This window comes from Girardinichthys multiradiatus, chromosome 2 (genome assembly GCF_021462225.1).
Source record: "Girardinichthys multiradiatus isolate DD_20200921_A chromosome 2, DD_fGirMul_XY1, whole genome shotgun sequence".
Lineage (NCBI taxonomy): Eukaryota > Metazoa > Chordata > Actinopteri > Cyprinodontiformes > Goodeidae > Girardinichthys > Girardinichthys multiradiatus.
Window position 1 is genome coordinate 41,686,304 of NC_061795.1, and position 16,245 is coordinate 41,702,548.

Below are 16,245 nucleotides of genomic sequence, written 5' to 3' on the forward strand. Positions count from 1 at the left end.
AAATAAGACGTCTAATCGTCCGCAGGCGGGCCTCCTGCAACCACTGGGGATTCCTCGCCGACCTTGTCCCATGTCGCCGTGGGTTTCGTTATGGGCCTCCCTACCTCTCAGGGTATGACCACCATTATGACAGTTGTTGACTGATTTTCTAAAGCCTGCCATCTTGTGCCCCTCAGGAAGTTACTCTCTGCTATGCAGACTGCTAAGCTCCTGGTCAAGCACATGTTCCGGCTCCAAGGGATCCCTCGGGACAGTCTGTCTGACCACGGTCCCCAATTTACCGCCCAGGTCTGAAAGGAGTTCTGCACTGCCCTGGGGGCTAAGGTTTCGCTGACGTCCGGTTACCACCCACAAGCCAACGGCCAAGTGTGACCTCATCCAGTCCCACTGAGTGGAGCACCTTCCTACCTTGGATCGAATACTCGCACAATTCCCAAGTGTCCACCGCCACTAGGTTTTCTCCGTTCGAAGTCTCACTGGGGTATCTCTACCTTTATTTCCATCCGATGAAAGGGACACTGCAGTGACGTCTGTTCGGCAGCACCTCCGTAGAAGCAAGCGCATCTGGGATGCTGCCTCCAGGGCTCTCCATCAGACGGCTGCTCAAAACAAACACTATGCTGACAGGCGACGCGTGCCTGCTCCAGGTTACAGTCCGGGTCAGCAGGTTTGGTTGTCCACACGTGACGTTGCACTCAAATCTTTGTCCAAGAAATTATCTCCCGGGTTCATCGGCCTATACACCATCCAGTGTCTCATTAACCCTGCCTCTGTTCGCCTTTGTTTGCCTGCCAGTTTTTGTATTCACCCTGTCTTTCATCTTTCTCAGATAAAGCCTGTCTGATCCAGCATGCTCTGCCCTCCGGCCAAGCCCCCTCCTCCCGCCTGGATTGTTCTGGGCCACCCCGCCTACTCTGTTCGCCGGATCGTGGTCTCCCGTCGTCATTGACATCTATCAATCTTGAAAGAGTTGCATTTCTAAGCCTTTGGGACACTAAGAAATCAGCGAGAGTTATTATATACAATTTAGGAAACATGGAACAGTGGTGATCATTCCAAGGAATGGCCGGCCTACTAAAGTTACTGCAACAGACCTTTCACAACCTCATTCAGGAGGACACAAAAGTGTCATTCTGGTTGCTCACCTTGCCTGCTGCTAACGTTTTCCACCACTAGGGGCTACGGGAGCCGAGGACCGTGTGTGTGACAGGTGTACATCATTGCCTCATCAGCTGGAGGGCTATATCAGGGTGGCTCGCCAGCACCTCTACGCCTGAGTGTTTTGCCCACTGTGGTACTTCTACCTGGCCTCAAGTTTTGAAACTCTTGAAGAATTGTTCTTGAAGAAATCCTGACTAACTCCTTGTTTACCTTGTTCTAGGAAGCCTTACCTCGCTCCTTGTTGGAGATCTTCTGAAGAAACCATAGACTGTAATTTGGACTCTGGATATTTTCCCCAGCTGGCTGCCGCTCTGGTAAACCATCTGTCCGGTAAAGCGAACCCGGTCCGCCCTCCAACGATTCCTCCTGGATCATCTGATAAGCCCCAATCAGAATCAGTACGGCTGCACAGTCTCCAGACTCACAAACCTTCCCCCTGGTGTATCGCCTCCACCCGAATAGTAAGCCTCACCTTACTGACAGTTATCTGTTTCCGTTATCTGAACTCACCTTCTGTCTTTCTTCTTTCAGTCTGACGGCCCGCTGGGTTCCCTCGCTCTACGTACTTTAAGATATTTATTAATAATGCAGAAACGTTTCTCTGTCTTTGAGTGTTCTCTGCATGTGAGTCAAGTCGGGCTTAAAAACGATGATAAAAAGAAGTCTGAACAACACAAAGGCCTGTCTCACGTTTACCAAAGAATATCTTGATGATCCCCAAAACCTCTGGGAACATATTGTGGGGTGACTAAGCAAAAGTGGAACTGTTTGGAAGGTGTATCTCCTGTTACATCTGGCTTTGAAATAAAAGGATTAAGACAAAAATAAAATCATACCAACAGTCAAACATGATGGTAGTGTGATGATCTGGGGCTTCTTTAATGCTTCAGGACTTGAACCAGGACCAGTTCAGGACCAGTTGATGGAATCAGAAACTCTGCTCTCTAACAGAACATCTTGAAAAACATTGTCTTGTCAACGGTCCATGACCTTACATGCAAACGCCCTTGGGTTTATGCTACAGGACAGTGATCCAAAGCACCCGAGCAACTTCACTTCTGAAAGGCTTAAAAGAAAAAGGAATGTTTTGAAGCAACTATGTCAAAAGTCTGAACATAATTCTAATGTTGGAGTTGCCGTGAAATTACTTTAAGCAGGCTGTCCATCCTCGAAAACCCTTTAATATGACTGAATTAAACCATTCCTGAAAGAAGAGTGGTCCAAAAGACCTCCACTGTGATGAAGGAGATTCCATGGCAATTTTCACAAATGCCTAATTCTATTCCTCCATCAGAATATCCAAACAATGCTCCGTGACCTTTAAGGTCAAAGTCACTAATTTCTATGCTACTTCATATCAAGTCCATCCAACTGCCATTCAGAGCATGAATGCATAGCACTCCCAAATTTTGAAACTGAGCAGTGCAATATTGCACACATTGATATTTTGATGATGATAGCTACTTAATATATTGTGCAGTTACAATAGAAACCCTTGCAAAGAAAATCAGACAAACTGTATTTATATTTATGATAAATCTATCAAAGCTACCAGATTAGAAGGTACCAGGTCTTGGTTTGCAAATAATCAGAAATTTACTTTGGTCTTTAGGGGTAACCATTAAAATGCTGATAAGATTGGGGAGACCAAGTTTAAACAATACAACTTTATACAAACCAGTAAACAAGAAACTACATTTTACTTGTGATTAATGATTGCTGGGGAGGGAAACGGTTCTCTAAGTATCTTCCAAGTATCTTCTATCAGAAGACAAACATCTCTGAGTCAGTTGTAGTGAGTGGCAGTCACAAGGCATCTTATAATCCTTCCTCTGTATATGTGTAAGTTTCACTGTGAAGTATCTCAGGAGAGAACCCCAGGGTTGAAGACTAATTACGAAGCTCAAATGTCTTTGATCCTCCTGCTTTTAGGTCAGCGGGGAGGTCCAAGATAAGGAGAAGTTAGACAGGAAGAGTACAAGAAGGAGCAGCCAAGCTTCTGTTTTAGATGCCTTGATGATCTTTCAGGCTTTTATTCATCTGTTTTCAAATTTTGCACATGAGCATCTTCCCTTTGGAAGCAGTTGCCACAGAGTTATGTGGATTGTCCAAACAGCCTTTTCATTTCAGGAAAGAAATCTCATTGTGCTTCTCAGGAAAAAAGGAGCTGCATCCCAAATTGATTGACTCAACCACACACTGGCGTTTCTATGAACTTTAATGAAATTATTTTTAAAATCTTCACTGAATGTTTTCTTCTAAAATATCTGACTTGAGGTAAGAATATAAGATTGCTTTCAGTTTCTTAGAAATTCAGAAAAAGGAGACAGACAATTCAAAACATATTCCCCTTTTCTAAAATCATCCCCTCATTTGTGCATAGAATTCTCTTTGCACACAAAAGAAAATTAATGGCATTTAAGGTGCATTCATGTTCACACAAATAATAAACGTGTGAACTGAAAATGGGTAGCAGAAAGTAGAAGGAAACAGGAAGGAGAAGACAAGAAAAAACCGTAAACGAAACAAAGAGTGAAAGAAAAAGTGAGCAATGAGCATTGGTTGAGAGCAACATGGGAGACATCTGCTGCTGAGACAATGTGGGAGCTGAAAATGTTAGTGAGATTTAAGAATCACTTTCTGTTTTCAGCCGCACCCATCTCCATTTTTCTAAATACAATTTGACTTTGCTTTCTGCACAGAAAACAGCAGCCTCTGCAGGACAAAGCTCAGCAACAGCAGCCAACAACTTCCAACAGCACAACCAGCTGTATGCCAGTAATTTAGTTACTAAAAGCATACAAACCTTCAGTCAAAACCCTGCTTTTTATTTTTAACTAAATACTTAACCTACTTGAAAGAAGAAAACGAAACTAGCAACTATGCTTCAAGTATTACAAAAAAATACTTCCAACTTTTTGGAGCAGTTTGACCTTACCTCAAAGTAACAGTCCCAAGAAATCAGGTCCTCCTGCCAGAGACTAGGCTGCCTGAATAAAAAACGACCTCATTTACATTTCCAAAACAGACTTGCATGAGAAAACAGAGGGTGGGTGCCTAAACATGCACAGTCTCAGTGAGTGGGGAGACTCTGCACTATAATAGAGAGTGAAGGGGAAAAAGAGGGAGAAGAGAGGTAAAAGCTGACGTAAACAGACAAGTTGTAACGACTCAGAGGCCACAAAGGGCCGACAGACGGTGCGAGGGAGGGAACGCCGTGCAGGAAGTCAATAAATGTTGAGCTGTAATGGTGTCTCCAAGGAAAACTTAACAGAACACGTTCTAACTCTCTACTTGTTATTTCAGCAATAAAACACTAACTGTAGTTCTCCAGGTCCTTTATGGTGATGAAACAATGAGCTAAACATTTACCTCAATTTTAAATGTTTTTCTACATACCTTTGTACAAGACACTACAACGCAATTTAATCATGCAGACAATTTTAAGGGTTGCTCATGAAAATGCACAGTGATTCAATGCTTTAATAAATTTACAAAACATTTATAAGATGGACACATTGAACATGAAGAGACTGTAATGTATGGGTGAGCTTCCACCGCAGGAGCCAGGTTAGTTTTCAAGCGTAGCTTCTCCAAACCTTTTTCATTTCCACTGCAGGAACCAGGGCCAAACAGAGAACCAGGGTAGAAATCTACTCCAGAAAACTGCTTTTTTGTTTGCAAACACAAAATTTAAACCCAGCCATCCATGTTTAACATCACAGTGTTGTACAGTTTTTACTTTCAAGTACAGAATATAATCTGCCTTAGAGGAAAAAAAAACATTACAGAGCAGACACACTGCAGCTGTGAGTGCTCTCTTTTTCTTACTTCTTGCTCCAAAGGTGAGTAAATGCAAAAGTCTAGATATGCTAAATTTATTAGAAATTTGTCTAACTTAAGTTATAAAGTGTAATCACTTTGACAGGATGCTACTGAAACTTGGGTGTCGTGATTAGCGAATTCATTTAAAATCTGTTGTAGTTATACATTTCCACAAAGTCTGGAGTGACAATCCGCTTTAACAGCATAGTTACAATCACATCAATAGACTAGAGCTGTATTGGTCAGTTTGCTTTTGTAAATCAGATTCTCGACTGTGCTTATAGTGGTGGGTAGAGATCTGTGTCCTGATCACTGATGCTGCTGAAGCAACCACACCGCAGGAAGAGGACCTGTTCGGCGTCTAAGGTCATTTGAGTAAACAGTCCAGTTTTACACACCAGAGTGGAAATGCATGTTGCCGGCAGCCAGGGTAAAAGGGTCCCATAAAATTAAGATGAGATGGGAAATGTGTTGAAACACATCTTAAGGCACTGCTCTATGTTAAAACATTGAATGTATCTCAATGTAAAATGTGAAATTATAAACCAATTTTATATCTGTCTCTAGTAAACAGATGAATTGTAAATTAGTGTGCTGATCATGTCTCATTGCAAGCCTAATATGACATGAGTGTTGCAAGATCATTTATGAGAAAAATGTAAAAGACGGACAGACAGAACTTTCATTGTCTCAAGCAAAAAACAACAGCATTTCTGACAAAGAAAAATCAAACGAAAGAAAGTCCAGATATCCACAAGACTGACAAGGTGACGGGCTGACTGTCCAAAAGATGGAGAGACAAACAGTAAGACACTGGTGTAGATATCAGATCTGAATAGATCCTCACATAGACATGCAATATTTTTGAAGCAGAAAAAAACTGCTCTGGTAAACAGCAGCTACATGTCTCGCTCCTCCAATCAACCTGATCCGACCAAATGGGACCGCCCTGTACATCAAAAACACTAGATGAACACTAGAGTTTTTACAGTCAACGCACACTCTACTTTTAAGTTCCAGAGTATAGCCCCTAAGAGGGATTTACTGGCATTCAATAACGAGAATTTGCACTGACTTAGAATGAAGAAATCACAACCCCTGATACTTTGAAAAGCATTTCATGTATCTGTAATTCAAACTTTTCATGCACCATTTGTTCTTATAAAGCACTTGAATTGAAGGTTTTTCTACACCAAAGCTACAGTTGAGTATAAGAGCATAATCACTAAATGTACTAATCAGATTCTTCCATCTGGACTGATGAACTTTCTCAGCTGCCTTTACCAGCAACAAACACACAAACCACAAACTTTAGGAAATGTAGGGAGAAAATCACTTGTTCTTCTTCTAATAAAAGCAATTAGTGAGGAAAAATGATCAAGAAGTTTTTCTAAAGTCAAAAGAAGGTAGACAACTTGAAACATCTGTTAGAGAATAATAGAACAACCCAGAACCAGTTAGAATCTTTTTTCTCCTTAATAAAATCATTTAAAGTAAAGGTTAAAGCAGATTCGTAGAGAATGTTTGTCATTTCAGCTCCTGTACTTACACTTCCAGTCCGCAGCCAGTCGATGAGAGCCTGTGCTGTTTCTTCTGGCAGCTGAGCTCTGAGGTTATCTCTCTCCTCCTGGTTGAGTTGAATATACAGAGCAAGTTTGAGCTCCTCAGCTAGTTGGATGACCTGCAGCGGACTGGCGCTGACAGGAGAACCCAGGTCGTACACAGTGTTGGGAAAGTCCATCGCTGCTGCCTTTGAACCTGAGTGAGACGGGGCGATTGTTAACAACTATCAAATTAAGGTATAAAACTACAAAAGTACACAACAAATCTAACAGTTAATAAACAAAAGATCTACACAACATGCTGGAGTAAAGCTGTAAGAACAGGAAGCATGATTTAATCAGACCCATCCATCTTGCAGGCATATTCCAAAATGTTCATGTGTCACCTGGATTATTGCCCTGTAACTCATATTTAAAATTGTGAAGCCAACAAAAACACATCTGGATACATTCAAGAAAAAGTGGCCCGATAAAACAGCCACGTTATATTGTGGCTCAACATAAGGAATGACGGCCTAAATTAGGAGAGAGCACATGAAAAGAGCCTTTACATTACTGTCTTAAAGTAGTCTCAAACTACTCCTGACCTACCCCTTCCGTCATAAAAACAGACTCACTATGAAAGTAAAAATAAAATAACAAAATAAAGAAATTTACATGGCAACACAATAACTGGTTTAAAATAGCACCATAGGCATAATTTAGGTGAACAGAACCACAAAAATAGGATTTAAAGCTTTAAGGAAGTTTCAGTTTGTTTGATCTCACCCAGCAGGGTTGTCCTGAATAACAAAGCCATGTGTTCTGCTTATTTGTAGACTGAAATCTAAAATCACTAACGAGGTGGATTGCAAGAAACCGAATAGGCTTAGACTGTATTACAACAGAGGTGTTAAGCGTTCAGAGCAGAGGCCACCTTTCTGGCGGCAGCTTTCTGAATATTCTGGTGCAAAATATATTAATATGGAAAGTATTGCAAAAAAAACAAGTATACAGTTTTTTTTGCAAGAGAAACAGGCTGTCAAACTGCATTGCATAAAAAGAGAAGATTCTTTAAATATTTGAAACTCACTAAGATAAATAACATCAAAAATGTAATTTATTTCTGAATTTCAATTCAAAAAGTGAATCTCATATTACATAGATTCATTACACACAGAGTGATGTATTTCAAGCATTTATTTCTGTTCATTTTAGTCATTATGGCATACAGCTATAGAAATTTTAGATTTTCAGAAAAACTGAACATTGCATGAGATCAATAAAAAGGTGAATTGTTTTACAAAATCGTTAAGCAATGCTCTTTAACATAAGGGAGAGACTGTTGACAGTTGTAACCTACACCCTTCACAAGGAGTAAGCAACAACAAATTCATAAAGAACCTGACTGTTTAGAGTGCTGTATCAAAGCATCTTAATGAAAAGTTGGATGGAAGGAAAAACTGGTAGAAAAAAGGTGCACATGCAACATTGACAACTCTAGTCTTAAGATGATTGTGAGCCAAAGCCCATTCAAGAGTTTGGATGAGATTCGCATGGCGTGGACTGTGGCTGTAGTCAGACCTTCAAGGCCCACCACACAAATGCATCCAGGAGATGGGATAGAACTGAACATCAGAATCAGCTTGCCTGAGGTTGCTCAGTGGGCCCTCTTTACAGATAAAAGTAAATTCTCCTGTTTATTGAAAAATCAAGTTAACAGACTGAAGGAAGAGTGGAGAATCATAGGACCTAAGTTGCTTCAGGTCCAGTGTGACGTCTCCAATTTCAATCACAATTTGGAGAGCCATGTTATCTGCTGCTGTTGGACCACTATGTTTTATCATCTCCAAAGTCAGAGCAGCCATCTACTGGAAATCATAGAGCACTTCATTCTTCCTTCTGCTGACAAGCTTTATGGAGATGCTGAGTTCATTTTCCAGCAGGACCAGAAGTAAAAACTTCCTCTGAGAATTTTTACAGGTAATGCTGCCAAATACATCCACCATGGAACGCTGCAGAACCCTTTGCACACCTGCGTCGCACAGTCACCTAAACAGCTTCACCTCATTTCAATGCTTACAATTTGCACCCAACTGGCTTTTAAACATAGGTTACTGTAATTTGGATTCTTATTTCTAGTATGAACTTTATTCTTTTAATGTGTACAGTAACTATGAAAGCAGGGGAAGCAGTGCACGAGCAGCATTATTCCAATTCCATCAATTACAGCATGAACCCAACCCTGTCCAAACAAAACAAGTGGAGAGCTTTCACATTACATTCCCACCAGATCCAAAAACCTCTCTTGATTGTGGAATGTAATAAGACCAACATATCTAAATTCTGTTGATAAGTGGCTCTAATTTCCTTGTTAGTGATTGGCTGATGTTATCGCTAATGGGATTTTTAATGCGTTTCTATTTGCGGTCAGTGAGAGCCGGGATAGTGAGCCTCAGCGCTCTCAGTGAGCCCAGTATGTTGTGCAGCAGCTGCAGGGACAGTACAAACTTCTGTTATTTGTGAACAAAAACATAATTTTAGTCTAAAATAAAACTAAAACGTTTAAGAAAGGTGATAAATTGCTGCTAGTGGCTTTTTTCTTTCCATGCTCACATCATTTATTGTATGATATGACTAGAATTTTCTTGACATAAACGACCAATCGACTCGACCAATACAAGGATTTGGGATGAGAGTTCCATAACCACCTAAAATATGATAATAAAAAAATTTGTTTTGAGAAATAACTATTTTGTATTGTAAAATCTTATTGTTCTATCTGCTGGCAAGAAAATGTCTGAGCCTCATAATTAAAGTATGCTCAGAAATCACTGGTGCCAAACACTTTGGCAAAAACACCTCGGTGAGAAGGCTCAGTGCATTATCACCCAAAACTATGGCCATCTTTTATCCTGCTGTCTTATCTAGATGTCTTTAGGTCGGCGTTATCTCATGCCCCTGACATTTTTATTCTAAAACTTTTATTCCATCCGCAATTAGACTGGTAAATGTTGGTCTTAAACAAGTGCAGCCGCTCCTCTATTGTTTTACTGCTTTTATTGTTAGATTTTATTTATGTGCATTTTGTACACCACAATGATGCATGCTATGTTTTAACTGTTTCTGGCATGTTATAATTACTGTGTATATGTAGTGTTTTTGTCCATCCTTCCTTAGACTGTACATGGACAAGGTGGCTTTAGATAAATTAGCCTAAGGGATTAAAAAGGTTTTTTTTCTGAATCTTGGAGTCCCTATTTAGGGTTAGGCCAACGTATCACAATGGGAAGTTCAGACTTTAACAAAGCTGCTTGAAAACCTGTTTTATTACTTTAAGCCACCCAAAAGTGGACTAGCTGGTGTGTTTGGGACCATTTTTCGGATGCATATGTGCACCTGAGCTTAAGGGCCTGAAGTGATGGCCAGATATTCTCCTCCTGCTGGAGAACAGAATTCATGATTTCATCAATTATAACAAGTTCTTTCTGTTCCTAAAGCAGCCAAGGAGCCTATTACAGGATCACACTATCACCGCCATGTTCGACTGCGGATACAATGGTCTTTTTCTGAATTGCAGTTTTACACTAGAAAAGTTCCTTTTTTTGTTTTGTCATTTCACAGAATATTCCCCAAACGTCTTGGGGATATTCAAGATATTTTAGCAAATATGAGACGGGCATGTGTTGTTTTTGCACCTTTGTTGTTTTGGCCTTTCAACTCTTCCATGAATGTAATTTGGCTCAGTCTCTTCAGGATTTAAATTTATAGCCTGTAAAAATGACAGAATCAAGAATCAGGGAGGGAGGGATGGATGGATGCCTCTTTAAACTAAAATACAAATATTTTCCCATATTTTATTTTGTGTTCCAATGCTGATGGACTTGGAAGATACATAAAAGCCCTTTGTTCGGTATATACGTATGATACGTCATCATAATCTCTAATATACAGTAACTAAGCAGGAATGTCTCTCTCCCTTTGTTGTACTGGACAGATGCTTTCTGTTTTCTCACATCACGTTGATGGATAACATTAAACATTTACCCTCCTGTTAGTCAAATCTGTCCAAGTCAAGGCTGAGAGCACTGCAGCAAACACATCCCTTTTTTCTTTTTTTACATACAAAGACACACACACACACACACACACACACACACACACACACACCTAAAATTAGCTTCTTGCAGTCTGTGCTGCACACTCTTTTGCAACCTATTAGCTTACTGTTAAGGTTTTCTCTCAAACTATGTTTTCCATAAGGCCGCGGGACTCTGGATTAGACAAGAAAATGATACAGCTACATCAAATGAACAAAAATGAGACAAAAAGTAGAGCCATAGTTCATTGTCTAGACTCCAACAATAAAAGGGCCTTTTTTCTATATATCTAGACTGGTAAATATAAATTGACATTAGAAATTTAGGTTTATTGAAAATTTGATCAGGTTAGCTACATTATTAAAGTCAGTATTGTGACCAAAATTATTTAATGGAAATTATCCAGGTTTTAGGCTGGGGTGGGTTTGCTTGTTGCCACCCAGCTCAGCCATCTCGTGTTGGGGTTTATCCCAGTGGATGAGAGGGTCGCATCCCTGTGCCTTCGGTTTGGGGATAGGTCTCTGACTGTTGTTTCGGCCTATGGGCCAAGCGGTAGTGCGGAGTATCCGGTCTTCTTGGCGTTCCTGTCGGGGGTGGTGAACAGTGCTCCTCCCAAGCGGAGACTCCATTATTCTGTTGGTGGACTTCAATGCCCACGTGGGAAACGACAGTGACACCTGGAGAGGCGTGACCGGGAGGAATGGCCTCCCCAATCTGAATCCGAGTGGTGTTTCATTATTGGACTTCTGCGCTATTCAAAGATTGTCCATAATGAACACCAATTCAAGCATAAGGGAGTTTATCAGTGCACCTGGCACCAGGACACCCTAGGCAGGAGGTGGATGATCAACTTTGTTGTCAAGTCTTCAGACCTTCGGCCGCATGTTTTAGACATTCGGGTGAAGAGAGGGGCTGAGCTGCCACTGATCACCACCCGGTGGTGAGTTGGATCCGCTGGAAGAGGAGAAAGCCGGACAGACTTGGCAGGCCCAGGCGCATAGTGAGGGTCTGCTGAGAACATCTGGCGGAGCCCTCGGCCAGGGATGTATTCAACTCCCACCTCCGGGAGAGCTTTGACCAGATTCCAGGGGAGGTTGGAGACATAGAGTCCGAGTGGACCATGTTCTCCGCATCTATTACTGATGCTGCTGCCCGTAGCTACGGCCGCAAGGTCTGTGGTGTCTGTTGTGGTGGCAATCCCCAAACCCGGTGGTGGACACTGGCAGTAAGGGATGTCGTCATGCTGAAGTAGGAGTCCTATCGGCTGTGGTTGGCTTGTGGGGCGGCAGACGGTTACCGTGAGGCCAAGCGTGCCGCAGCCCGGGCTGTGGCAGAGGCAAAAACTGGAAGGACTACAGGTTGGCCTCAAAGCAATTCTGGCAAACCGTCCGGTGCCTCAGAAGGGGGAAGCAGTGCTTCGCCAACACTGTTTACAGTGGGGGTGGGGAGCTGGTGACCTCGACTGGGGACATTATCAGGTGGTAAAAGGAGTACTTCGAGGATCTCCTCAATCCTGTCGTCACCCATTCGCTGGTGAAAGCAGAGGCTGGCGACTCGGGGTTGGACTCTTTCACCGTGGCAGGGCTTCGGGGGGTGGATGAGATCTGCCCTGAGTACCTCAAGTCTCTGGATGTTGTGGGGCTGTCATGGTTGGTTGGCCTCTTCAACATTGCATAACGGTCGGGGACATTGCCTCTGGACTGGCAGACCTGGTTGGTGAGGGGGGAACGCCTTGGGCTCCCCCAGGAGGAGCTGGAAGAGGTGTCTGGGGAGAGGGACGTCTGGGTGTCTCTACTGAAGCTGCTGCCCCCGTGACCCGGTCCCGGATGAAGCGTAAGATGACGAGTACGAGTATCTAGGTTTAAGATGTAATAAAAATAACCTGCTCTCATTTGCACCTTTCACCAAGCTGTGAAAAGGTTTCCTGACAAAATAAAGCTTTAAGATATATCTAAAAGTTTTTCATCTTAGACCATTGGAGAAAGGTTCTCTTTTTATGTGCCTCCAGCAGTCTATGGGCGGGAGGCGGGGTCCACCCTGGACAGGTTGTCAGTCCATCGCAGGGCAACACACAAACAACCATGCACACACTCATTCACACACCCAATGGCAATTTAGAGAGACCAATTAACACTAGAACTCCCAGGGCCGTCAATTTGACGGTTTTGAAAGTTTGACATGCCATAACTCTGGTTTATTCAAACTCTTATCTTCCTGGCATCCTGACTTTTTCTAAACCGGTGTCTTGTGTATTCCTATGTCTCTATTTAAAAAAAATAACAAAGTAAATAAAAGATCTAAGTATGTCTACCTCTAACTACCACAGCCGCTATTTTGACGGCCCTATTATTTACATTGATATTTTTTTCCCCACGGCTGAGTATACGCGTGAGCGTTGCCTAGCAACCACCACTCTAGAACGCAGTCTGAGAAGGAGATTGTTGGCATCCTAGAAATGGCTTCTCGAAGGATATTTTCTGCTCAAGAGGCATTGGAAATGCTTCAGAAATTACATGATTGTGATTCTGGGGTCGAGAGGGATTCTGACGGCTCTTGGTCAGCATTCAGTTCCAGTGACAGCGGGTCAGAGAGTGAGCCTCCTCCAGCTAAAAAACATGAGTCGTCCCATTAGCAGGAGGTTGTGGCGCATTATTTTAAGGTAGTAAAAGACTAGCCTATGTAACAATTTTATCATTTTAGGTTATAGTTTACAGATTAGTAAACTAATAATATATAAACTACAGCAACAGTGCCACAATCAGCGCAGGTTCAGAGACAGGGAGACGAGCCAGGTGCCCAGTGCCCAGCTATAAACCCAGCAAACCAGCTCACTGGCTGGAGAGAAACTAAAAAACAAGGTACTGATAATGGAAAAAGAAATAAACAATAAGTTAGGTCATAGATATAGTAGCCCAGTAACAACAATCTATTCAGCACTTTACAGCGTTTTCATTGCAAGACGAGCGCACACCTGGGAAGGAGGAGGAGATAGGAAAGGATGGGACTGTGTGGACAGTAGTAGGGGAGGAAGAAAGTAGAGGGAGGCGTCAGAGCCAGAACGCGTTGACAGAGCACCAGATCCAAGATGCTCAGACCGCGTTCCTCTGCTTGGTGGATGCCGAAATGCTCATCCACGTTCAGGGCTGCGCCGTGGCTGAGGCCCGCAGAGTTTTAGGAGATGATTCCTCCTCGGACATGAGTGTGGATGAGCTGAAGCATTTTTAGCTCTAGTTTATGTCCGCAGAGTGAAAGGGGGGCGTAACATGGAGCTGTCCAGCTTTTGGTCAGATTAGTAAAGCTTTTTTTTTAAATGTACCCACTACTCTGTATTATTTTTCAGTACTATTTATTAATAACAATAAAACTTAATAGGTTTTGATCAAATACTATGATTAATTCTTGTCAAAACCATAATTTTATAGTGTGCAAGAAAACCTTTAGCATTCTGACCAATGTAATGCGATGATGTCATCACCGCCCTCGCATCCAGAATGCTCACCGTCAAATTAACAGGCTTGGGAGTTCTAGTAGAGTTAGAATTCTGGGAGTTCTAGAGTTAACCTAACAGGCATGTCTTTGGACTGTGGGAGGAAGCCGGATTACCTGGTGATAACCCACCCAAGCAAGGGGAAAACATGCAAACTCCATGCAGAAAGACCCATGGCCGGGAGTCGAACCCAGGACCTTCTTGCTGCAAGGCAACAGTGCTGATCTACAGTCATGACATTTATATTTGTTTGAAGTAAAGGAAGCTTTTTTAAGCACCTCAGTTAGGTTTAGTTACAATTTAGATGTTAATTGCTCTCTTTCTGAGATTAATAGTAAAAACAATTGTTCCAGAAATATACCTTGTGAAAAACTGAAAGCAGTTTTAGTAGTGGGTTATATTTGTTTATTTTAGCTGTGTGATTTAGAAACATTTGCAAAAATATAAATATGATATGAGTCAATAGTTTACAACATAGTTTTACATTGTATTTATAAGACAGAGCAACCAAAGCATATTAAATTATTCAAAATGCAGACATATGAGTTTCTTTTTTATCTTATTCATCCTAAATTTGGTGAGTATAAATGTGTAAAATGTGGTTCAAGATGTTTTACTCACCTACAACAGCTGCCTGTAGCATTACACCAAAATTTTTCCAAAACACAGACCGCATTTAAACCCCTTAACCTTCCTTGTCACACAGACAACTCTTGCTGCCTCTGGCTCTCACCTGCAATGATATCATCCATCTGCTCCAATGCTGCCTCCAGCATGTGACTGGCCTCAGTTTCCATTGTGATGGCAGGAAGCATCAGATCTAAAGTGGTGTAAATAAAAGAGGAAAAATAGCTAAAAGAGTTTATTTTAGAGTGGAGGTTAAACTTCTAGCAGGACAAAGACTCTAAACATACACCCATAGCTACAATGGGATGGTTGAGCTCAAATTGACTGTTCCAATCCAGACATAAATTCATTTTGTAATATGTGGCAAATGATGAAAACTATTAATCTGATTAAGCTTCAGGAAAAATTGGCAGAACTTTGCGTGTCTTGATGTGAAGAGCTATTAGAAACATACACCTAAAGAAATTGCATTTTTGATTGCGGCAAAAAGTTGGTCCACAACTTTTCAGATTCTTAATTGGAAAAGGTTTTGAAATCCATGTATTACAGTAGTCAAAGGCATAGGTCTGCCGATTTTAGTCGATTTGGATGTTTAATGGACTGTTTAACACATCTGTGTAATCTTTGTTTTATTTAAACAATTACAGACTGAAAAAAGTAGCAGTTTTTACTTTTGCTGCATTTATTTACTAGGGAAGAAATAGTAAATAAGAAACATTTGACCTGCCAACCACCAGCCAAGGCAGGTGAAGGGAAAATTTGTCAGTTTCATCATTAGCCTATTGATCTCTGCTTAATTTCCGTTTGCAGAAGACACCGCATAATGTACCATAAAGTTGACATTGACTAGGTTATATCGTCCTTAATGCAGACCCGAAGGACCAGATCTAATTCTTCTGGTGTTGCAATTTTAATAACTCACCAACAGAGGTCAGTAAAGGTCATATCCTTCCAAATCTCTTTTATTTTATCAAACACTTCTATGCTTAATTTGTTCATTCTTTAACATTGAACATTTGGTTAAATACTAGGACTGCATGTAAACATATAAGGCAGATAAAACCTGCAGCAAAACCTCAATATCATCAGTTCTCCATACCTACATTGTATTTCTTAAAGTAGGAATGACCTGTCATTGCTGCTTCTGGCTTCCCTTCCAACTTCTGCCACGCTGTTTTTTCCAGCTCTGCACCCCTCCAATCCGTCTTTCTGCCTGCCACTCATGCCTTTTCTATTGTCGCTCCTTCAAGGCACTTATCTCTCTGTCATGCTGTCATGCCAACTTAATAACAAATAGGCAACAAATGCAAATCGAGGGAAAGGGCGGTGATGTAATCTGCGGATGACTTGAGAGAATAAACCCCCCGCAAAGCGGACTAATGTTCATCTGAATTAGCAGCAACTTTTATTCCATTATGATGGCTGATGCTCATAATAAACCACAGTTTATGGAATTACAATTGCTACAGTCAAGGTTTTTCAGCCAAAACGCACAAACGTCCAT

General features: G+C 41.6%; 1 protein-coding gene across 4 annotated transcripts in view; it reads right to left on the reverse strand.

Moving 5' to 3' along the window:
- ppfibp2b (PPFIA binding protein 2b) overlaps nt 1-16,245 on the reverse strand; it is a 110,250-nt gene that overhangs the window by 71,376 nt on the left and 22,629 nt on the right. For all 4 annotated transcript variants that reach the window (XM_047385848.1, XM_047385839.1, XM_047385829.1 and 1 more), the window contains exons 2-3: nt 14,848-14,934; nt 6,536-6,744 (exon numbers count right to left, since the gene is read on the reverse strand). In XM_047385848.1, the coding sequence (XP_047241804.1) occupies nt 6,536-6,744; nt 14,848-14,929 (291 nt within the window). In that variant the 5' untranslated portion in view covers nt 14,930-14,934. The remainder of the gene's footprint in view (nt 1-6,535; nt 6,745-14,847; nt 14,935-16,245) is intronic.